Source organism: Oreochromis aureus, linkage group 8, assembly GCF_013358895.1.
Source record: "Oreochromis aureus strain Israel breed Guangdong linkage group 8, ZZ_aureus, whole genome shotgun sequence".
In the NCBI taxonomy this organism is placed as follows: Eukaryota; Metazoa; Chordata; class Actinopteri; order Cichliformes; family Cichlidae; genus Oreochromis; species Oreochromis aureus.
In genome coordinates, this window is record NC_052949.1 from 10,479,450 (window position 1) to 10,500,817 (window position 21,368).

Below are 21,368 nucleotides of genomic sequence, written 5' to 3' on the forward strand. Positions count from 1 at the left end.
TCTAGCTTCTTATTGGCACACAGTTCAAAAGCCAGCATTCCTGATGGATTCAACACGGTTTGAGGGTGCTTTAGTGCACGCAGCATCAATAACTTGCACATCTGTGAAGGCACCATAAATGCCAAATGATGTATATTTAGGTTTTGAAGCAACAAATATTGCCATCCAGTCAACGTCTTCTCTTTGTAAGACCTTGATTATTTTCAGGATGACAATAACTGAATTTAAATGAGCATAATGGTCCAACAAACCTGGCATCCACTGAAAATATTCCCCGCACCACAAAAAGAAAGAAAAAAAATATTCCAAACTGTTGAGCAGCTGAAAATCCTTTATCGAGCAAGGATTTTACGTCACATTTTTGTTTTTTGAAGAGGTGATACAACACAACTATGAACATGCCAGTCAATATGTTTTCATTGCACCATTTTCAAATTAATATAGAATTCAAATGAGTTGCAAATCATCACATTGTGTATTTCTTTATATTTTACATAGCGTCTGGGAAGAGCAGCTTCATTAAGGGACGTTTACCTGGCATCAGCCTCACTGTAGTACTCCCTGGCTACAATGTCTTCAAAAAGCTCTCCTCCTGTCACCCTGCAAGGGGAAGGGAAGGAAGAAGGGGTCCGAAGAAAGAGACAGAGAGAGACAGGGAGTCAAATAACAGAGAAGTTGTTAGCATACACAAACAAACCGCAGTCACACGCATGGATAAAATATCACTGTGTGTGCGCGCTCAAGTGCCTGTGTGTGTGCGTGTGTGTGTGTGTGCGTGTGTGTGCGTGTGTGTGTGTGTGTGTGTGTGCAGAGGATACTCACAGGTCAAAGACTAGGTAATGAAAGCCTTCCTCTGAAATGCTGTCATGGAGTCTCACTGCAAGAGAGAGGGTGGGAAATGAGACTGACAGCAGCTAAGTGAAAGACATAAAAAAAAATAAAAATACTGTTCTGTTTGGCTGTAAAGCTTCACGTAAACTGAAAAAACAAAAAGACAAAGCTCAAATATAAATATGTGAAGAGAAGAGAGGCAGACATGGAGAAAAATAAATGTCACTTATGATTGTGATGTATTGATTCTCCTTTCTTAACCACAGCAATATGAGCACACCCAATGATTAGGCAATTAGTGAGCACTTAATTCAACCATACTCTCCCTGCAATTACTGCAACTGAGTGATGGTTTCTGGAATGGACTTTGTTTGGGGCAAAATTACTGGTGGTTTAGAATACATCTTTATAATGGACACAGTAGGGTTAGGATGCAGGAGTGACTATAAGCAACTGTAATTGTAGGTTGTGATAGCATTACTTAAAGCTATGTCTGACCCAAACAGTAAAGCCCTGTCAAAAGCCCACTTTTATCCAAATTAACTTATTATTATTTCAGCTTTAACAGTACTTCAAACATATTTGCTGATAGAGAAAGGACATAAAAGAGTCTATATACATTTATGTATTTAGACAATCTGGGGGAGTCTTTGATAGTTGGTGGTGACTAAATAGGAACCATGTGGAGCGATAACAAACCAGGGTATATGCTAAATCAGCGGTCCCCAACCTTTTTTGCGCCACGGACCGGTTTATGCCCGACAATATTTTCACGGACCGGCCTTGAAGGTGTCGCGGATAAATACAACAAAATAAAACTAGTACCGGTACCGAAAAAAAGATTTATTCATAACACACGTGAAAAGACCCAGGAAAACAGAGTTAACAATAAAAACGATAACAGAATAACGCTGAAAACCGATAAAAACCCTGAAAACCATACATTTCACACCTGAGCCTCAACTCTCGCGGCCTGGTACCAAACGACTCACGGACCGGTACCGGTCCGAGGCCTGGGGGTTGGGGACCGCTGTGCTAAACCATTAGACTACTTGGACACCTCTAAACAGGGGTATTTTGTCCCAAGCAGAGAGCAGTCACTCATGCATCCTTTTCTTCTTTTTACATGTCCACTCACAGCATTTTGTTTTTCTGTTTTGCCGCCTGTTTCAGGTACACAACATCCTCATTCTTAATAAGAAAGCACAAAACAAGACCCAATTGTAAACCTCTAAAATAATTAATTGCAAACAAAGACCTACAAAGACCAGAACCAGTCTAGGAAATGTTATTTTTTGTGTTTCCTGATTGCTGAGCTATCCAAACCCCTAGTCTGAAACAGAAGTAGCGAACGCACTAATGAGTTCATTCTGCGGTTATGCAGTAACCGCCGCGGCTCTCAGCTTGTCAACTTAACTAAACAGCAGCAGAATGACGAAGCAGGATCCAGGCTGCACAATCCAGGAGTTACAGGACGGGCCTGAGACACAGCTTAGGTTTAGTGTCAAGAAAGAAACTTATTGTTATGTAAAGCGAATATCAGTTGTATAATAAGATGAAGTAGGATGGCCCCTGCAGCAAGAAACAAGAGCGACTGTTCTTTACTCCTCCTCCCATCTTCTCGCTCTCCCTCCATCTGTCTCCTACTCCTGCTTTCGTCTCTCCATCTGTCTCATTTTCATGCCCTCTTTTGTCTAAAGTTTGAACGTATACGATGCCAAAATATGCCAGAAAAGGGGGAAAGGACATGAGAGCGAAATGTATATAGAGAGGGAAAGAACAGGAAAAGTAGGTGAGGGACAAATGAGCGCCGCGGGTGGGGGGGGCTTTCAGAAAACTAGGACATGAGGAAAATAGAAATGAGCAGTGCAGTGAGAAAGGTGTCATTGATTTTGTCATTCTCCCCTTTGTGCCCTTTAATACCAATCTCTCCTGAACATCTCTATGAGGAGATGTATAATTCATATCACTGCGATATGAGTTTCCATCAGAAAGGTAAAAAAATAAAAAATAAAAAAATATCACTATGTAAAGAAGGCAGAGAACATTTCTCACAAGTCAGCCTTGATGATCTTAATTTTTCCACACACACACGCAGCAAGAGTCAGCTTCAAGGCAACACTCAAGGCGTCTTCACACATGCACCTTAGGTCTAAACCTTTCTAGACGGTCTTTAACCTTCAAGCACCCAAGCACAAACTCCGTGTGATGTCGGATTGAGCTGAAGTGTGAATATCGCAGTTAATAATCTGGTGCATTCATCGTTAGCGAGTGGGCGTCACATGTGCTGCCTCCTGCATGTTCTATCTATGCAGCTCCCTCGCCTATGAGTATTTCCAGTAGTGCGAAAGCGTTTGAAGCAGCCTATTTCCTGCTGTGTGCTACATACAAGGAAAAAAAAAAGGACTGTGGAAAATATCCTGACCTGATTTTCCCAAAAACTGACCAAAGATTCTGTGACCTCTTACTCTGAATGGCACTGTTCATATCATTTGTTTTTAAATCAGTGATGGCGATGTCATCAACAAATGTTTCTGTTATCATTTATAATACGCCATAACTTCCATGATTGCTACAAAGGGTAGATTTTAGCAGAAAGTGGTGCAAACCAGCCTGATCAGTGTGTCGTTAGTAATCTAACAGCCAAACATTGGTATAGGCAAAAAGTTGTTATCAACCCAACAATTCAACCGCTGCCTACCGCAGAGACATTAGAGGAATGGGTGATGGAGATCTTCAGAGATTATTTCAAAAAAATGAACAAAATGAAACCCTGCTGCTGCAAATAAGATACGACAGCAATGCTGCAGGAAACGATTAATCTTGTGATTTGATCATCACAAGCACAAGCTGGAAAATAAATACATTAACTCAAATTCATGTATTTATTTTACCACTCAGTGCGTTCCCTGTGATTCTGTTTATGTCTAATGTGACAGCGGCACGTACAGTTACACATTACAACGTGTTCAAAGAGTCTGTGCTATAGATTAGTAATGGAGATGGTCACCAGATTAAAAGTAAAGGGATTTTATTGATTTACAGGTATTACTGGTGGAAAAAAAAAAAAAAAAAAAAAGGCCTACAGTCAAACCTTCAAGATCAGTATCTCCAGTTTCCTTGAATTGCTTCATATCTGTTCAGATAAGATCAATCCTCGATGTAATCAGCATGCTGACTCTCAAATGATCCATCATCGTATAGTTGACGTCTCTGAGTTAAACATTATGCCAGTGTTACTGGAGTGTTTATTCTGTTTTCTATAAACAGATTATGAAGACTTTAAGTGCATTAATTAAATATTCCAGAAATCCTACCAGAACCACAGTATGTGGTATGCGTAACACGCCAAATGATCTATTACATAAGAGTCACCCACTTGCAGCTCTGCTTTGAAATACCACAATAATATTAGAACAAAAAATATCTTAATTCAAGGTCAAATCACTCGCTTTTCTTTCCTCTTATTTCTTTGCATTTTAACAACCATTTCTATTTACAACGATGTCTTAAGCCTCACAAACAATATTTGTGAAATTCTCTGCTGCAGATAACTACTACAAGGATTGCATTCATTGGTCAGATACTCACCAATGTTGGGGTGTTTCAGGAGACGGCAGATACGAGCCTCTCTCTCAAGCTTCTGATGATCTGTGTAGACAAAACAAAAAAGGTTTATTCAAATTCAGCCACAGTAATAAAGTATTTAATAACATAATATAATTTCCACTTGAGGTGCTTTAACAAAACATATGTTCAGCTGTACAAGATGGATTAAAATAACTAAACACCTATTAAGCGAGCTGAACATTAGCGCTGAGATGGGATTTACTGAGGTTACCAGCTGATGATCATCTAGTTTGCCACATTAATTTTGCACTTCCTCCATGTTCCAAAAAGTGATGTGAAATATTATTAACATTTCAGATATTTTATGATGAAGAGAGGTAAAAGAACTGGCTCTGGTAAAGTAACAGACAATATATTATCATAAATAGGTAGTTAAAGATCCTGACTTACAAAGCTAGAGCCAGTATTTGTGACAATGAGCCTGTTTAAGTCAGCTATGCTGTTCTGGGTTTACTGTCCCAGTGCATCAGTGTACCGTTGCTCACCAATGCACTGTTGAACCTGACATTGCTTTACACATAAAATAATAATTTCCTATATCTTGCTCATAGTGATTATTAGAGCTTAATTTAATCGGTGCATATGTAACTAATTCTATATTGCTTAAGTATGCATATCAGTAAAAGAGTTCATCCCTAAAACAAATCTTCATAATTCAGTTATTTTTAGAAATACATACAGGAAAGGCAAAGGGAGTCTCAGCCATGTGACATGCAATGCTGAATGGGGGACAATGTGGTTTTATGGTGTGGGTCTTCACCTGCTAGGTGCTACATTATCACCAAATGTTTGGAACAATAATGTTTGGTTTTTACACACTGTGGTGTTGTCAGCAATATACCCATTAATGTCCTTCAGTCAGAAGAGAAGGGCCACCTTTTACAAAGCCCCAAGTATAGCACACACCTTCATTATTTATGTTCTCTCCATCCCAAATAAAAATTTCAGTGCCTGAGACTAGAGCACAAGAAAACCAAGGCACTCGTGTTCCTCTTAAAAACTGAGCTACAGATGTTTAGTATTAAAAATCTACTTAGTCATCGGGCGCTTTCCTGGGGAATTACGATGTACAGCAGCTGTCAGTCACAAAAGTGTCTCTGTATGCAAATATTTAAATGAAGATGTGTTTTATGTGCAGAAAGAATAAACTAGGCCAACGCTCATAAGCAGTAGCAATACAGTCATTTGCATGTAGAGACGGTCTATCTCTGAAATCTAACAATGTGAATTAAAACTGAGCTCCAGTGCTAGCATTTATGCACATGTGGTTTTCAAAAACACACAAAATCAAACGAAGAAGTCTGTCTGTAGCAACAGGTGCAGCGGTTTGCATGCATGTGTGAGTGTATGTGCTACAGGGTTTACTGCGAAGCTCAGTTATGGACAGTGCAGTATTTGCACTTTAGACAAAGATTACACACCTGCCTCATCTCCAAACCAACATCCTTGTTTGAGGATTTGTCCAAGTCCTGTAGCAATGTGCGTTTACACGAGTGCATTTGTGCAGGGTTTGCAGGTCTAAACCACACGACACTTTTAAACTACTCCATCTAATTACCATGGGAAGAAGCCATGCAACTGCTGAGGTCAGAGGTCACATGGGGTAACTGTAATGAAGAATGACTCAGTGTGTGTGCTTTATCACTATGGTGAAGCCAACTCAACAGCTCCATGGCGATGACACCACAGAGACACAGACTCACTAAGATTTGCATTCATTTCCCCAGCGCAGCAACTACCTCAGATAAAATTCACATGCTGTTGCTGAGTAATCAACTATCACCTTACCCAGCTGTTCTTCTATATTGCAGTATAGCGTTCACAGGCATTACAGCATGTTACTATAAAAAGCAGCATTATTGTTCTGCATTTTTCTAGATGGTTTCTGGCTGGCATTTCTACCAACGCTGACAGATAAATTATATTTACAAACATGTGTTATAAACACATTATAAATGGTTGCCTGAAAAGCAATTAGAACAAAAGCTTTATGAACATACATCATATGACCTTTGGCTTTTGAGTCAAGATACATCATGCCTAAGATTTGTTTTTTTAAATAAAAAAATGGAGATCGAAACCCCCCCCCCCCCCCAAAAACACCAATGACAGGCATTATCTAGTATGACTTTTGGTTTCTCGAGCTGCAGCTAACACAGAGGCAGAAGAAAGGCTGCAAACCAGGAAAAAAAGTGAAAGATAACCAGAATTGTTAACTTAGCTCATCTTTAAGTTCAACAAAAACCTTTCTGAGTAATAACCCAATACTGCAAAGGCTTCTCTCTCAAACCTGCTGGACAGGAGGCGTAAATTTGCGGAAAAATGTGAAATCTTCAGTTTTTATCCGCTTGTTTGAATGTAGTATGTTATGCTACCTGTTCTGTTCCATTTGAACGTGGCACATCTTTTCATATTATTGTAAACTTGGCTCTATGAAGAGAGCATTTTTAATCCACCTATGCATATTTAGTTAATTGAGTTTTTTTATAGAAAGATATTTGCTGCTGTAGATATTACTGTTGCTGCTCTAGAAACTCAGTTTAGTTACTTATGAATATAAACATATCCTATTATATTTAAAGCCAAAGCTAGCCAATAATTTAATATACAAGACGATTAGAAAACCCCCAACCACCTCAGTGCTCTAACCCCAGCACCTACGCTCTCCATAAACCTGGGAAAAATTTTGAATTTAAGTGTACAATTTATGTCCACTTCAGTTTTTTAAATTTGTTTATTGTACTTAATATTATCATAATGAAAAGCTGCAGACTTCACATCATGAAAGCCTACTTTCTTTGCTGTATTCACCTCCATTTTTTTTTTTTTTAACTTGCTGAAGATCTGTTTATCCGTCCTCCTACACCGTGCCACAATCTCTTTTCCACGAACCTCCCTGTTGTCTCGCTACAGGTGTAGATTTCCCTCATCTAAGAGAAAGCGAGTGAATAAGGGAGAGACCTGAACCACCTCCTAATTACACCAGTGACGCAGGACAGAGACAGACAGACAGAGAAGGAGGGAGGATTACATGAAACGTCCATTTGCTAGAAGAGGATCACAGCTCCCCTGTGTGTGTCTGTGTGCACGCGCACGCAAGCTTCTGTGTGTGCGTTTGTGTACAGCCGTCTACCCTGGTGCAGTGTCACTGCAGTGCTCACTAATTCATTCAATCTCCTTATTTGTTGGTGCGAGAGTATGTGGTAGAGGAAGACAGGAAAGAGAGGGCTGGAGGGTAATTACTGGCACTTCCTGCTGCTCTCTAATTGGCCATCTGCTTTGCCATGGGGCGGGCCCACAGCCATCTTACATCAGCTGAGAAGGATGGAGAGGACCTGACACACATACGCACACCCCCCTCTTTCTGCCACACAAAGCTGACAATCTGACTGAAGGCTTGAGGATCCAGTTCAATCTGTTTCAGGCAAGTTTACATCCAAAATGTTAGGACGGGAAATACTGACAAAACGAGGGAAACCATGTCAGTACCAGCTACAAAACCTTATTTTAGGGGTTCACTACTTTCAGAGAAGTTTTTACTAGAGGTGGTTCTATGCTGCTTATTTTTCTTAAACTTGTGGTTTAAGAATGAAAATATACGATACAATTAAGATGTAAAACTGTTTTTCCTGTTCCTTGAAAAGTATGGCAAAACTTGTCCTATAAAGCAGAAATGTTCTCAAACAAAAAGCACACATCAAGTAAAAAACATGTAGTATTTCAATAAGAGACACACAAAAAAAGGTCATCATTAAATAAGCCGTGCTACACACGCAACATGTTGCCCAATATGTTGCTCAATATGCTGCTTCTGAGAAATTATTTTAAAGCCACTATCAAAAAGAACGAGAAGGGAGGCATAACACTGATTCGACTGTCACTGGGATATATATATATAAAACCAGTTCCCTCAACAAAAGGTTTTAAAAGCTTTTGTCCTATAATATTTCCCTACTATGCATGTGAAGTTTTACCTCCATCTCTAATAAGCATGTCATTGTATGATAATAATTAGAAATGCCTGCCACCACACAACCGAAATAGTCTCGAACCTCTACTGTGTGCACGTATTAACGCAACATGATTGGCTCATTTTCCCCTCCAATCTGACTACTTAGTGCCTCCTTAATTAAAAGCATAAAAGGTGCTCAAGGGAGTCTGAACTGTCATTTAAATTCCCTACGTCATTCAGTCAGAAAACATTGTTAATATGCAATGACCTGCCACTTTATTAGTTACACCTTGCTAGTACTGGGTCGGACCTCCTTTTGCCTTCAGAACTGCTTTAATTCTTTGTGGCATAGATTTAACAAGGCCCAGGAAACATGCCTCAGACATTTTGGTCCATATTGACACAACACCTGTTGCACTACATCAAATAGGTGCTCTATCAGATTGAGATCAGGTGACTGTGAAGACCTTTCGAATATAGTGAACTCATTGTTTAAAAAAAAAAAAAAAAAAAAAAAAAGTCAGATGATTTGAGCCTTGTGACGCGATGTACTTTCCTGCTTGGAGGAAGCCATCAGAAGATCGGCACACTGAGGTCATAAAAGGTAGGACACTGTCAGCAGCAATACTCAGAGAGGCTGTGGTGTTTAGACCAACCATTTAAAATGGTTTAGTACTAAGGGCTCCAAAGTGTGAGAATAGCCCCCTAAACCATTACACCAGCAGCCTAAACCGTTGATATAAGGTAGGAAGGATCCATGCTTTCATGTCGTTTACATCAAACTCTGACCCTACCAGCTGAATTTTGCAGCAGACTCAGACCAGCAAAAACTTCTCTAATCTTCTTTTGCCCAATTTTAGAGAGCCAATGTTAATTGTAGACTCAGTTTCCTGTTCTTAGCTCATATGGAGGGCACTTAGTATGTTCTTCTGCTGCTGTAACTGCTTTAAGCTTCCATGTGTTGTGCATTTAGAGATGCTCTTCTGCATACCATGGTTATAACAACTGTTTATTTGAGTTTATGCGTCTTTCTATCAGCTTGATGCAATCTGGCTATGCTCCTCTGACCTCTGGCATTTTCACACTCTGTAAACCCTAGAGATGGTGTTGTGGGAAAATCCCAGTAGATTTCTGAAATGCTCAGACCAGCCTATCTGGAACTAACAACAATGCTACGTTCAAACTCGCTTAAATCAGCTTTCTTCCTCATTCTTATGCTCACTTTCAGCAGGTTGTCTTCATGTCTAAATGCATTGGTTTGCTGCCATGTGATTGCCTGATTAGAGATTTGTGCCAATAACTGGTTTAACAGGTATACATATCGTTCTGTAGGCAATTTCAGTGATTTAACACCTTTCATATTTAAATAAATTTACAGATTGATGAATTTTTTATATATATATATATATTTATGCATCATTTACTTGAAAACCATTTTTTGCTCAATTTCTGTAAAAACAAACAAACAAAAAAACCAAAAAAAAAACCCAAAGAAAAATCATGGAACAAAGAGACTTTATGAAAAGTAATTCTAAGCCTCCTTCAGAGAGAAAACAGATGAATCTGACTGGTTTGCTGTTAACAATAACAGTAACAAGTGACTCTGGCAACAGGAGATGAGCCATGAACCTGCGATGAAATTGCTGAGCAATAAGTGCAATTTGTAAAATACCGCAAGAGAAATCATTTCACTGGAACAATTATATCGCCCCAGGCCACTAACTGTAGGAGCACAAAATGCTGAGAAGAAAAAATATTAAAGTAGTATTAAAGCAGACAGTTTGTGCCTCTCTCTCAGACACACACACACACACACACACACAGTGTTGCTGCAGACAATGCAGCAGCCATCAACCTTCCAGTCACTCCAATCAACAAAATAAAACAGAGCATTCATACTGCGCAGATAGACTCATGCTACGCCAGTGCAGATTTAATACTTTGCATTACTTTGTTACATTTTTCACAATTTACCTCACAGTCTGTCATTTTAATTAATTACACTCACAAGTCTTTGGCAGCCAAACAAAGCCCTACCCCACTTTTTAGCTAAAGCTGCCAAAATGAAAGCCTCCATTTTTTTACAGTGAGAACCAGGTGGGTGTCAGTGCCTACTGCGCATGCTGCTGCCCACTTGCATCCATCCCAAAGGGCCTGTGGACAAAACTATACCACAGCCAACTCCCTACATTTATCTATCCCCCCCGCCAACATCACCCACTTCCTTCCTTCCTGTTTTTTTGGTTTCCATCCTTCCTTCCTCCTCCCTGTCTCCCCTTTCCCCCTCCCTCCCCCTCAGATTACTGCAGTGTTTACCAGAGCTTTGGGAGACTTACCCACCAGGCCACGCAAGAGGTCACACTTGCCCTATCAGGCTTTAAAAAAAAGAAAAAAGAAAAAAGGACAGACAAAAAAAAGAAACCCCACCCAAATCCTACTGGGCAAGTTGCCTGCTCATGCACTGGCCGCCTGGTGTGGACGTTGTTGTGTTTGTGTGTAGGTGCATCTTGCGTCAGCAAGTCAAGACAGACTACTGCAATACTTCTATTAGCACCAAATTCTCTAATTCATTCCTTTGTTCAGTCTATTGCATCTCCTCCTCTGTCTCATTTTATCTCCCTCCCCTGGTGTGGAGTGTCACCAAGTTTCTTGCAAGACTACACTGTTGAAAATTTCCTCCTCCTCCTCCTCCCCTGGCCAGCTTTCTTCTCCCCTGGCAAAAACACAGATATGCACAGACCTACATTGTACTCCATGCCTCTGCAAAGAGCCAACAGTTTTCTGCTGAGCCTGTACTTTTCCTTGGTGGGACATTAATACTGGTAGCTGCCCTATGTGGACACTTGATGGCAGGGATAGAACAATAACAGCATTACAACACACTCACACAAAACAGACATGCTCCATTAGTATAACTCCCGCTCTCTCTCAGTCTCCCTTTTCACACAGACACACAAATGCCATCAGACACAGACAACAACAGGGAGGCGCCTAAGGAATCCGTGGGGTCTTAGTGGTTGATGAGATACATTTAGCGTAAGTGGATTAGCCTCAATACAAACCAATCCCCCATTGCAGCAAGACGAGAGAAAGGCAGTGAGAGAAAGGCTGGCTGAGAAAGAAAGAAAGGCAAAGATGTAACAAAAGAGTACAGGAAAGGAGAACAAAGGAAGCTAGGTGTGTGTGTCAACACCAGAAAGGAATCTGCGGCACTAATTTGGCCCATACAAAACTGAGAAAACCTGAAGTCAGGGAAGGTCCTGACATCGTGACATAAGCTCCCGTCATCATTGCAACATTACACGCCACACCATGCATGAGCACGTGGGTGTGAACGTCTGCAGGGAGGCACACAAGTGCAGCAACTAATAAAATTCAGGTGTGGACTGTGCAGCAGCAGCAGCGCCAATCAATTAATTGTACAGCGGCTGTCTGCTCGCACCACAGAGGAGCGATTGAGAGTTATTTAATACAGAGTTTTTAAAGAGCGTTAGAGAAGATTCTGATAAGAACTCCCCACGGACAAAACGACCCAATAAATGATTTCCTCTGCAACTGGAATCATGGGACTTCTGTTTCTGCACAATTTCCAATAAGCAGGATTTTTCTAGACAATATTGGGATATTTTATAACTTCAATATCTGTGGTAAGCCACAGCAGGAGGTGATGAAAAAACAAAAACAAATCAGTGACGGAACTGCTTTTCAACAACACTGAATTTATGGGATTTATACAACGATAAGGTGAGTACCTTGATTTGTTAAGCATTAGTGCACTGGATTACCCACAAGCATGAATTTAAACCTGTTATACTGCTTCTGAATATGGTTTTCTGTGGCATCAGTGCGTACAAATAAAATAAGCTATACTTCTCAATATTTATCACAAACAAAGCAAATGCACATCGGTGTCTGTGTCAGTGAGTGTGGTGTTAGCATACCTCTTGCAGACAGCTTCTTAGTGTTGATGATTTTTGCAGCATATTCCTGTCCTGATGACTTCTTTACACACCTACGCACCACTGAAAAAGCTCCCCTAAGAAGAAAGAACATAAACAACCAAAAATCAGTTCCATTTCAGACGCTGCCTCTCTGGCACACACACACACAAAGTGTGACATTTGAAGCTGCATCTACATGTGGCAGTGGTTTGTTGTGAATACTAACAATCTCACCCTTTCCCCCCTTCTCTGCCCGTCTCTGTCTCACACTCACAGTTTTTTATTTTTTTATTTTACAGCCATCATATACTACATCACTATAACAGGGGCAGTCAAGCTGAAAAGGTGAGACAATCAAGCAAACCAGCAGTCATAACAAGCTTCTCAAGCAGCTATAAATATGAACGACCAAGTACTTTCTCTAATCTCTGATATGCACACAACACAATGCAACCTACTCCCCCCCAAGAGGAAATTCAATTTGCAACAGGCAGTACAGAGACTGGGCTGCGTTTCACACAACAATCGTCAACATTTAATACATTCACACTCAGAAATGCGCTCAAACATAAAAGGAAGTGCACACTACAAGACGCCTGCCACTCTGAGGAGTTTCATATTGACCTAGATGAATGCTCGCACAGTGGCTCTGGTGATTCTACCAGTCTGAGCAGTTACACAAGATGTAATTACACATGGTTTTCATATCATCTGGACAACCTGCAGTTTCGAGCCCTCAAGAGTTTCCCCAAAAGAGAAGAAGGGCTCCTTTTTTTTGTTTTTCTAATGCTGTGGATGATATATGGAGGGCTGCTCCTTTCTGCTGCACACTGCTCCTGGTCTCGATGATTCACCAGTAAATGAGAAGCGACAGGTGACACAAGTACAAGTCCGTGACTTGACATTAATAAGCTATGACGGAGCAAAATTCATTATCAAACAGGTGCAGAAAGATAAGCCGGGGTAAGTGGTCGGTCTGGAGGAAGATCAGGGGCAGTGGAGGGAAGATCTGTAGGTGTGTGCGTGTGTGCCAGTGGACTGGCTATGTAATCAGTGCCATCGATTACTGTCAATTACAAAGGACAGAGTGGAAGTGGCAGCTGAAATTAAGGGCAGTGTATCTTTATACGGCCAGCGTCGCCCTGCTGTTGATTTGAGGGATAAAAGCCTTAGCCGGCCAAGAACAGCAGATGCTGTCGCTGCTGCTGGAGCAGAGGAGGTAGCAGTCCGATTTTTCTGCCGTCATCAAAATACCGAGAAAACACGTCATGCCTCTTACACAGTAAACGCCAAATTGCCCTTGTAACCACCCAGAAATCACAGATTTGCTCTCTTACGGAGACATAACAGAGATTCATTTATTGATAACATGATGGAGGGGACAGCTGGTGCGCGGAGCTTATAGGTATTACAGTGCAAACATAAAAGCGGCAGAGCTTGGACCGAATAACTTCCTCATTAACTGATCCAGGGGTACGTAGCGTTACTCAACACAGTAACACAAATCATCTGCAGCTGCTTGGAGAAGAAGAAAAAAAGAAAAAAGGGAGGGGGGGTCGGCCTAGTTAGCTAGCGACCACAGCCTTAGGTCGAGCCCGCACAGAGCTGCCAGCCCCGTGGGCTGGTGAAATGTCACAGGGCTACGTCTCCGGCGTCTCTCGGGGCCCGGCTGACGGGTCAAGCAGACCAGAAAACACCGGCTACCAGACGCGGAAAGGCCAGCAGCTGCTCATACACCAACATCTGCGCCTTCTGTTCATCCCTACCAGCGATTAAAAGACGCAACGCTAGTCGGCTAACTCGGCCAGTTTATCAATATCAGAGTGGTAGCTCCCTGGCTAGTAACTGAACGTTAGTGCGCTCTTCCCGTCACTGCGGGAGCAGCTGTTAGCCTATAGCAGCGGTTATTTAGCCTGACTGCACTACGACAATAGCACACGCCTGCTAGCATGCACTGACAGACCACTAAAAGCAGTCAGCAGAGTTAAGTCTACAAGCAATTTTGGCTAACTATCACTGCTAGCTGGCTAACCAGAAATAATATGAGGCGAGGTTGCGGGGGTGGGGGACAAAACGACAAGACAAACACGATGCACACTGTAACGTTGAGGCTGCTTACTTCCCGAGCTCCTCGTAAAGCTGGTACTCGTCAGTAAACCGGGTGGAAGTAGCGGTGGTTGCCATGGTTGGAGCCGTGAGAGGGGAGCCCGAGCCTTGGGGTACGACGGCGGCAGCTGCGGCGGCAGGCTCTCGTACGGGGTCCGAGAGGAGGGTAGCCTAGCCTCCAATACTAAAGCACCTTTCTGACAGGCAGGCAAGACTGAAGAGAGGAGAGAGGCGAGCAGAGACGGAAAGGGAGGGGCTGGCTACGAGAGGAGGAGTGATGATGATGGTGGTGTGTGTGTATGTGTAGTAGAGGTGCAATCCTCGCGAGAATAGGCTCGTGCAGCAATGAGAGCGGGGCCTCCAATTCAATGAAGTCACTGAAAAATGTGGGGAGATGATGGTGAAATGTTCTCTCAGTCATTTAGATTAAATAATTCATCTTTTGCCGGGCAGTGGATCTCACAATGAGATGCTGCTAAAGTGTACAAGAGCCACGTGACGGTCCAGAGAAACAGAGTTGGCATCCAAGATCCGTCTCTTCTCATTTCTTTCAAATTATTTTGCAGGCAACAACCTGCAGCGTTTTTACTGCACCGGTCGGGATACACCCATCACTGGGTCACACCTCACTGCAGCAGAGTCAGACTGTGACACACACACACATTCATACACACACAAGGCATAAGTTCACACTCAAGGAATCAATATTGATTAATGCAGGTCTTGCTCTCAACACAGGAGGTCGGCCTTCCTGAACAACTGAATTGACTTTGCATTTGAGGGGAGTGCATGTGCATAAGAGAGATAGGGATGGTTAATGGGAACAGTGTGACTGCTGTATCAGGTTTCCACTGACGAGCATCCACAGTGTGAGGGCTGTTGGCTTGGCGGCGCTAAAAGACGGTGTCACAAAGATCCAGAGTGCCTCTCTAAATGTTTAATGTGGCATGAGTGGGAGGCCATCAGAGGACAGGCAAGGTGGGGCTGGAGAGTTACAGTTAGAGGGCCTCTGCATGTGAGCAGTTCAGCTCAGAGGTGGGACAGCAAACAGCACACAGACACAGTCATAAGAAAAAGAGAGCGAAATGGTGATTTCACTTGAAAGTCTTTATGCGTGGTTGTCAGCGTGGGAACGCAAAAGCTGAAAACGCTGAAAAGTTCAAATATTACGAGTGGAGCCAGCTGAATCGGCGATGGAGAGCATGAAAAGGAGGCCGGCATTTATGTGCGAGCGTGTGCATGTTTGTGTGTTATGTGGAAGACAAACGAGCACTGCATTGTAGGCTACTGGCCCTATCCTGCCCTCCTTTTCCTACGTGCTAACCCCGCTGCCTCTCCTCCTCTTCCTCCACCTCCTCAGCCTCCACAAAAGTTATATAATGGTGAACTCCTCAGCCTTTGTTATCTCACACCAACCACACACTACGCCTTGCCCGCTTCATGAGAGACAGAGGAGTGAGGAGAGAGAGCAAGGAGAAAGTGGGATGATTTCTCATGAAGAAAAGAAACATAATCTGTGATTTTTCATATTTTATTTTCAGATTGTAACAGTCACGCATATGCACACACTGTGCACTTTATATGCATGTGTTACTTACAGTGACGCTGACACCGGCTGACTGTGACTTCTCTCTTGGTTTTGCAATGAAAATGGTGCATGAAGGTGGCAGCTATTTATGCTGACATCTCTTATTACTCCCATGCCGCCCTGCAGGGAAAAACAAAGCACTCAATGTCTATGAAATTGCACTCAATCTCACAGGAAATGCTGAATTATCATCATATTATCACATGTTTCACTATACGCTTTAAAGGCACATCAAAGGCTTCCCTTAGTTAATGTATAGCTGCAGAAATGTATTTAGTAGTTCTTTTTTAATAGCACCAGTTGAGGTTCTGCGGTATTCAGAGCCAAAATATCATATTTCTGTTTGTAGCAGACTCTCATTGCTAACTGAAGCTGTGTTTATACCCAGAAAAGACTAACTGTGTAATCAAAGCTTGAGTAGCTGCGATACATTTAGGAATGAATTTTCCTCTGTTGTGACTAATGAGGGTGAATATGCCATCTGTTACATCATCACAACTGAGAGGGTGGATGTGGCCAGAAGCTGAGTCATGACACTCCCATTCTCCACCGCTTTTGGAGAAATAATCCGACTGGGGGAAGTGAATGAGTAACACTCTTCCTTCCTTCAGCAGATACTGTCGTGATGCCCGCGAGCAATAAGCTACCGACCCCCAACCGCTCAGGAAGTCTGTCGTTGATGATCGTGGCTGGGCTGTGCAGCGCCTGGGTGTCAGTGTGAGTAGCTGCATGGGCGAAAAGCAGGGTGTTGCTGATGAAACGCCAGTGTGCTCTGTCAGCTCGGACAGGATAAATAAATAATGGTAAGTTTGTGAAGATCACAGCAAAAATCAGGGGCGACATGTACTCAGCTCCTGTTCGTGATGATTACAGAGTTTAGTCATTCTGTGTTTCCTCCATTTCAGGGAGCGCTGCTAGAAATTCAAGCTCTGCTGACTCAGCCTGGGATTACTTCATGTGGACTATATCACTACCTATTGAAAAGTTGAGCCATGAGCTGCAGTATCGGTCAGACGTTTACACACACTCATCACAGGCATGAATGTCATGGTAATTTTGGGCTTTTAATGGTTTCTTGGAACTGCTCTTTTTACAGAGTGGAATGATTGTACAGCATACATCTTTATTGCACAAGGTTGAATATATTTTGCATTTTCTCCACACAGTACCAAAAGTATACATACAGGTTCAGATTTATACATACACTCACTAAGTGGTGCTGACAGTTCTACAGTGTCTTCTTACTTAACAAGGCCAAGGCCTCTTAATTCCTACGACAACTGGTAGTTTCTCTTTGCCAGTATAAAAAGTATTTGTTTGACAGCTCTCTTTGGATTGACCAATACTCAGAATGATGGGGAAGTCCAAGGAACTCAGAAGAACTGTAGATTTACACATGCTGGGGAGGTCTGTTCTAAACAACTGCGGATTCCAACATCAATTCAGTTATGTACAATTGCAGCTGTACATACGATTGGGGTGGCTGTAGCTCAGGAGGTACAGAAGGTCATCTACTGATCGGCATTTTGGTGGTTGGATCTTGCTGCTCCAGTCTGCATGCCAAATATCCTTGGGCAAGACACTAACCTCAAACTGCTCTCAGATGCATTCATCTGAGTATAAATGTGTGTAAATGTTAGATAGAACGCACTTACATAGAAAAAAAGCATAGAAAAACCATAGCTTGTACAAATGGGTGAATAAGGCAAGCTGACCTTTTCAGCTTGGAGTGCTCAGGCAGAGTAGAAAAGCGCTATATCAGAAATTTACATTTATGTAAGTAGAAGTGATTTGGATGTATCACCACTTTGCCAGAGATCTGGAAGAAGACTCAGACTGTTACCCTCAGATAAGAGGAAATTGGTTAGGATGTTCAGGAACCGCCAAGGTTTAAGCCTGCCATGAACTGCAAACTGCATGAAGAACAGCATCACTGTCCACAATGAAACAAGTCTCATCACAGGGACTGAGAGGTGCTGACCAAGAAAGAAGCCCCTGGTCCAAAATTGACATCTTCAAGCTGATCTGATGAGACAAAGATTGAGCTATTTGGCTGCAATGACAAGACGTATGTTTGGAGGAGTAACAGGGAAGCATTTAAACCTAAGAACACTGCACTAACTGTCAAGCATGGTGGTGGTAGCATCATACTCTGGGACTGTTTTGCTGCCAGTGCTACTGGTATGTTGCACAAAATGGATGGAATAATAAAGGAGGACTACCCCTAAATTCTTTAACTTCACCTCAAATCAACAGGTAGACAGTTGAAACAAGGGAACAGTTTTGTGTTCCAACAGGACAATGATCCCAAACACACATGAGGACTGGTTTTTGAATGGATAAAGGAGGCTAACAATGAGCTTCTGAAGTGGACTTCCCAAAGCCCTATTGAAAATTTGTGGACTACACTTAAAATTGGTGTTCATTCCAGGAAACCAATAAATTTAAAGAACTACACCAATTCTGCTAAGAAGAGTGATTGAAAATCTAGTTAGAATTATCCCACAAGCTTGTTTATGGCTACCTCTGCTCTGGTTGAGGTGCAACTTGCTAAGGGACATTAACTCAAATATTAGAGTAATGATAGAAAATCCCAAATAGCCATGTTATACAGTATTTATAGTCCATTTTTTTTAATAATTTTATTTTCTGCATGGTCAGTATTTTCATTGTTACCTCCCTCACACCTTTATTTAAACATAAATCTGGATTGGTTACAAAAGTTATTCATTTGTAAATGTTGACAAAGTTGATAAGATTAAAGGTGATAAAACAGAAGAAGATACTGGATGTAACCCCATTGTGCAGCCCAAAGATAAATAGACATTGTGACATCACCTGCTGGTTTTGGACTTTGTATTTTGAAGACTCGATTTTGTGGAGCCAGAAGTGATGAAATCTGGATGAGAGGCAGGAGTGCTAAGTTACTGGGTAATGCCTACAAGCTTTTTTAACAAGCAACATGCACAAACATATGTACATATCTGCTAATTAGTCCCAAGTAACATGCAAGTATACTCACCAGCTTTGTAGATGTTAAGCACCCCACAGCATTCTGTATTACTTGCCAGATAACTCCATTAAAAATGCTCCAAAATACACAAATACCACAGACACTGTGGAGAGGTCCAGTTCACTGATTCTAATTAGCTAAGCTTTTCAAGTGTAACTCAAGGATAAGTTATACAAACATTACCTGCTGTGCAGTTATTATGAAAAGGGAACACTAACCATAGAGGCTCAAACCATTTTTTATTCCAGTCTGTTAACAGGCTTTTTAAATGCAGTGTATCTGGACATCTTAACATGGGAATCTATGGGAATTAACTTATATTTAGAGCCCTCAAGTGGCCATCGGTGGAAGTGCTGTTTGTGTGTTCGGCATAGCTCCTTAACAGACCATTAGGTTGTTTTCCACTTCAGGGAAATGGATCTAATGGTCGTTTTGTGTGGCCTGCAACTTCATGTGTGTTCCCACGATGGTACACTGTCCTGTAGGACTGTGTGTGTGTGTGTGTGTGTGTGTGTGTGTGTGTGTGTGTGTGTGTGTGTGTGACAGATCATCATAGACTAGTACCTTTAACATTGAGAGAGAAGAGAAAATGGAGACAGCTGAGATAAGCCTGGAGTCTATTTTTTTTATAAACAGGGAGCACAAAAGAGAAATGTTTTTAAATCTCTCTTGTGTGTTAAAGCAGCTGCCGCTACATTAGCAGGCTAATTTGAATAACCTTTGCGTGTCTTCATCGTAGCGGAAACACAGGCAAACAATGGTCTGAAGGGATGTTTAAGTGCCGCGAAAAGGGTTCCTGAGGGAAAAGGTTCCAGGTACTTTAGATGGAAAAATAACTACTGGTTGTCCTAGAAAGTTTATTCTCATCTTCTGGATGTTGAATTTTTTAGTGCAATGTTTTCAGATGATAGAGAATGCATAAAGACTAGGTTGTGAGAGGTGGGCACATTTTATTTTATGGTGGCCAAGCCCATTATTTGGTTCTGCTCCTGTACATTTAAGCAGAGAGCCAAAAATTTTCAAGTCAACTGCTTTGAGATACAGGGCACTGAAGCAGTGTCCTTCTCACACTGTACTTCCAGTGTAAATTATAGGGGAAGGAAAACAATAATGCAAAAACACATTGAAAACTTTGATTTTTAATTCCTGTTTTAAGTGGTCTTCTTCAAGCTCTGCTTAGAAACGCTGTAGACAAACAAAGAGGGACAGTATTTGAAGATGGATCCTCTTCTAGCAAAAACAAAACAGAAAATAAGATTAGTTTCATTATATAGGCTATATATATATTCCTTGTTCTTTAAAAAACAGCCTTTGATAATGATAATGAGAAAATTATAATTTTCTCTGGGGGTTCTTGTTTCTGTGGCCTGCATGAAACAACACGGTAAGAACACTTTAGAGTGAGGCAAGATGCACATTTTGTAGTCAACCTTCAGAACATCGTATGTAAATGCAGCAAACACCTACCATCACATTGTTAAAGTGTCAAATGTAAGTGTAAATAAGTCTTTATCAGTTCTCCTACACACCTTTCTTTGACCACATGACGTTTTCCATCGAGGGCTGGGAAATGTTGTTATGAAAAGATTGTAGGAGGTACATTTTTGACAAGTCAAGTACACCCTGGATTTTTTGTAAATGAGCAGAAGTTGGCCCAAAAAAGAGGTTCTGTAGGGTCTTGACCTCACTATATATCAAATGATCTAAGATGAAAAGTGTACAGAACTGAATCAGTTTAAGCTTGTGCTCCACACGCTTTTAAACCAACAGTACACAACTTGGACTTTACTTCCATCTTGTGTTCAACAGAGAAAACTGCAGCATGAAGGAGGAGAGTAAAAACATCCGAACAAATGCAGCTTTTCACAGCACTGCTGACTTACTGTATACCACACTAGTTAAACACAAGCATGCCTGAGAAAAAGAAAATCCAAAATAAATTCAAGGTTGTGTCCCCAGTTCTTGTTTTTTTTTCTTTCTTTTTTTTTTAAAAGTCATTAAAAATGAATGATATACAATCAGTCCACCCATCAATGACGAGTGTATGTAAACTTGTGACCACAACTTTATATTGTTCTAAACTTTTAAGAACTGCCTATAAAATAAGCAAACAACAAAACAGTACATTTGCAGTGGTAGATCTTATACAGTCGATGTCATTTATCTACTTATTTTTTGCACAGTCAGTGCATTCTTTGTTCATATGTAAATGTCAACAAAGTTGATAAGATTAAAGTTGATAAAACAGAAGAAGATACTGGATGTAGACCCATTGCAACCCCTCTATGACATCACCTTCTGGTTTTG

At 41.4% G+C, this 21,368-nt stretch overlaps 1 protein-coding gene across 14 annotated transcripts in view; it reads right to left on the reverse strand.

Moving 5' to 3' along the window:
- The window catches only part of LOC116322699 (calcium/calmodulin-dependent protein kinase type II subunit gamma), a 40,971-nt gene extending 26,255 nt beyond the window's left edge, over positions 1-14,716 (reverse strand). For 6 of the 14 annotated variants that reach the window (XM_031742839.2, XM_031742844.2, XM_031742838.2 and 3 more), the window contains exons 1-5: positions 14,474-14,716; positions 12,355-12,449; positions 4,423-4,482; positions 823-877; positions 535-600 (exon numbers count right to left, since the gene is read on the reverse strand). In XM_031742839.2, coding sequence (XP_031598699.1) covers positions 535-600; positions 823-877; positions 4,423-4,482; positions 12,355-12,449; positions 14,474-14,538 — 341 coding nt within the window. In that variant the 5' untranslated portion in view covers positions 14,539-14,716. The remainder of the gene's footprint in view (positions 1-534; positions 601-822; positions 878-4,422; positions 4,483-12,354; positions 12,450-14,473) is intronic. The other 8 variants (XM_031742843.2, XM_031742845.2, XM_039616584.1 and 5 more) reach the window with 2 other exon arrangements.
- Between the last annotated feature and the right edge of the window lie 6,652 nt (positions 14,717-21,368).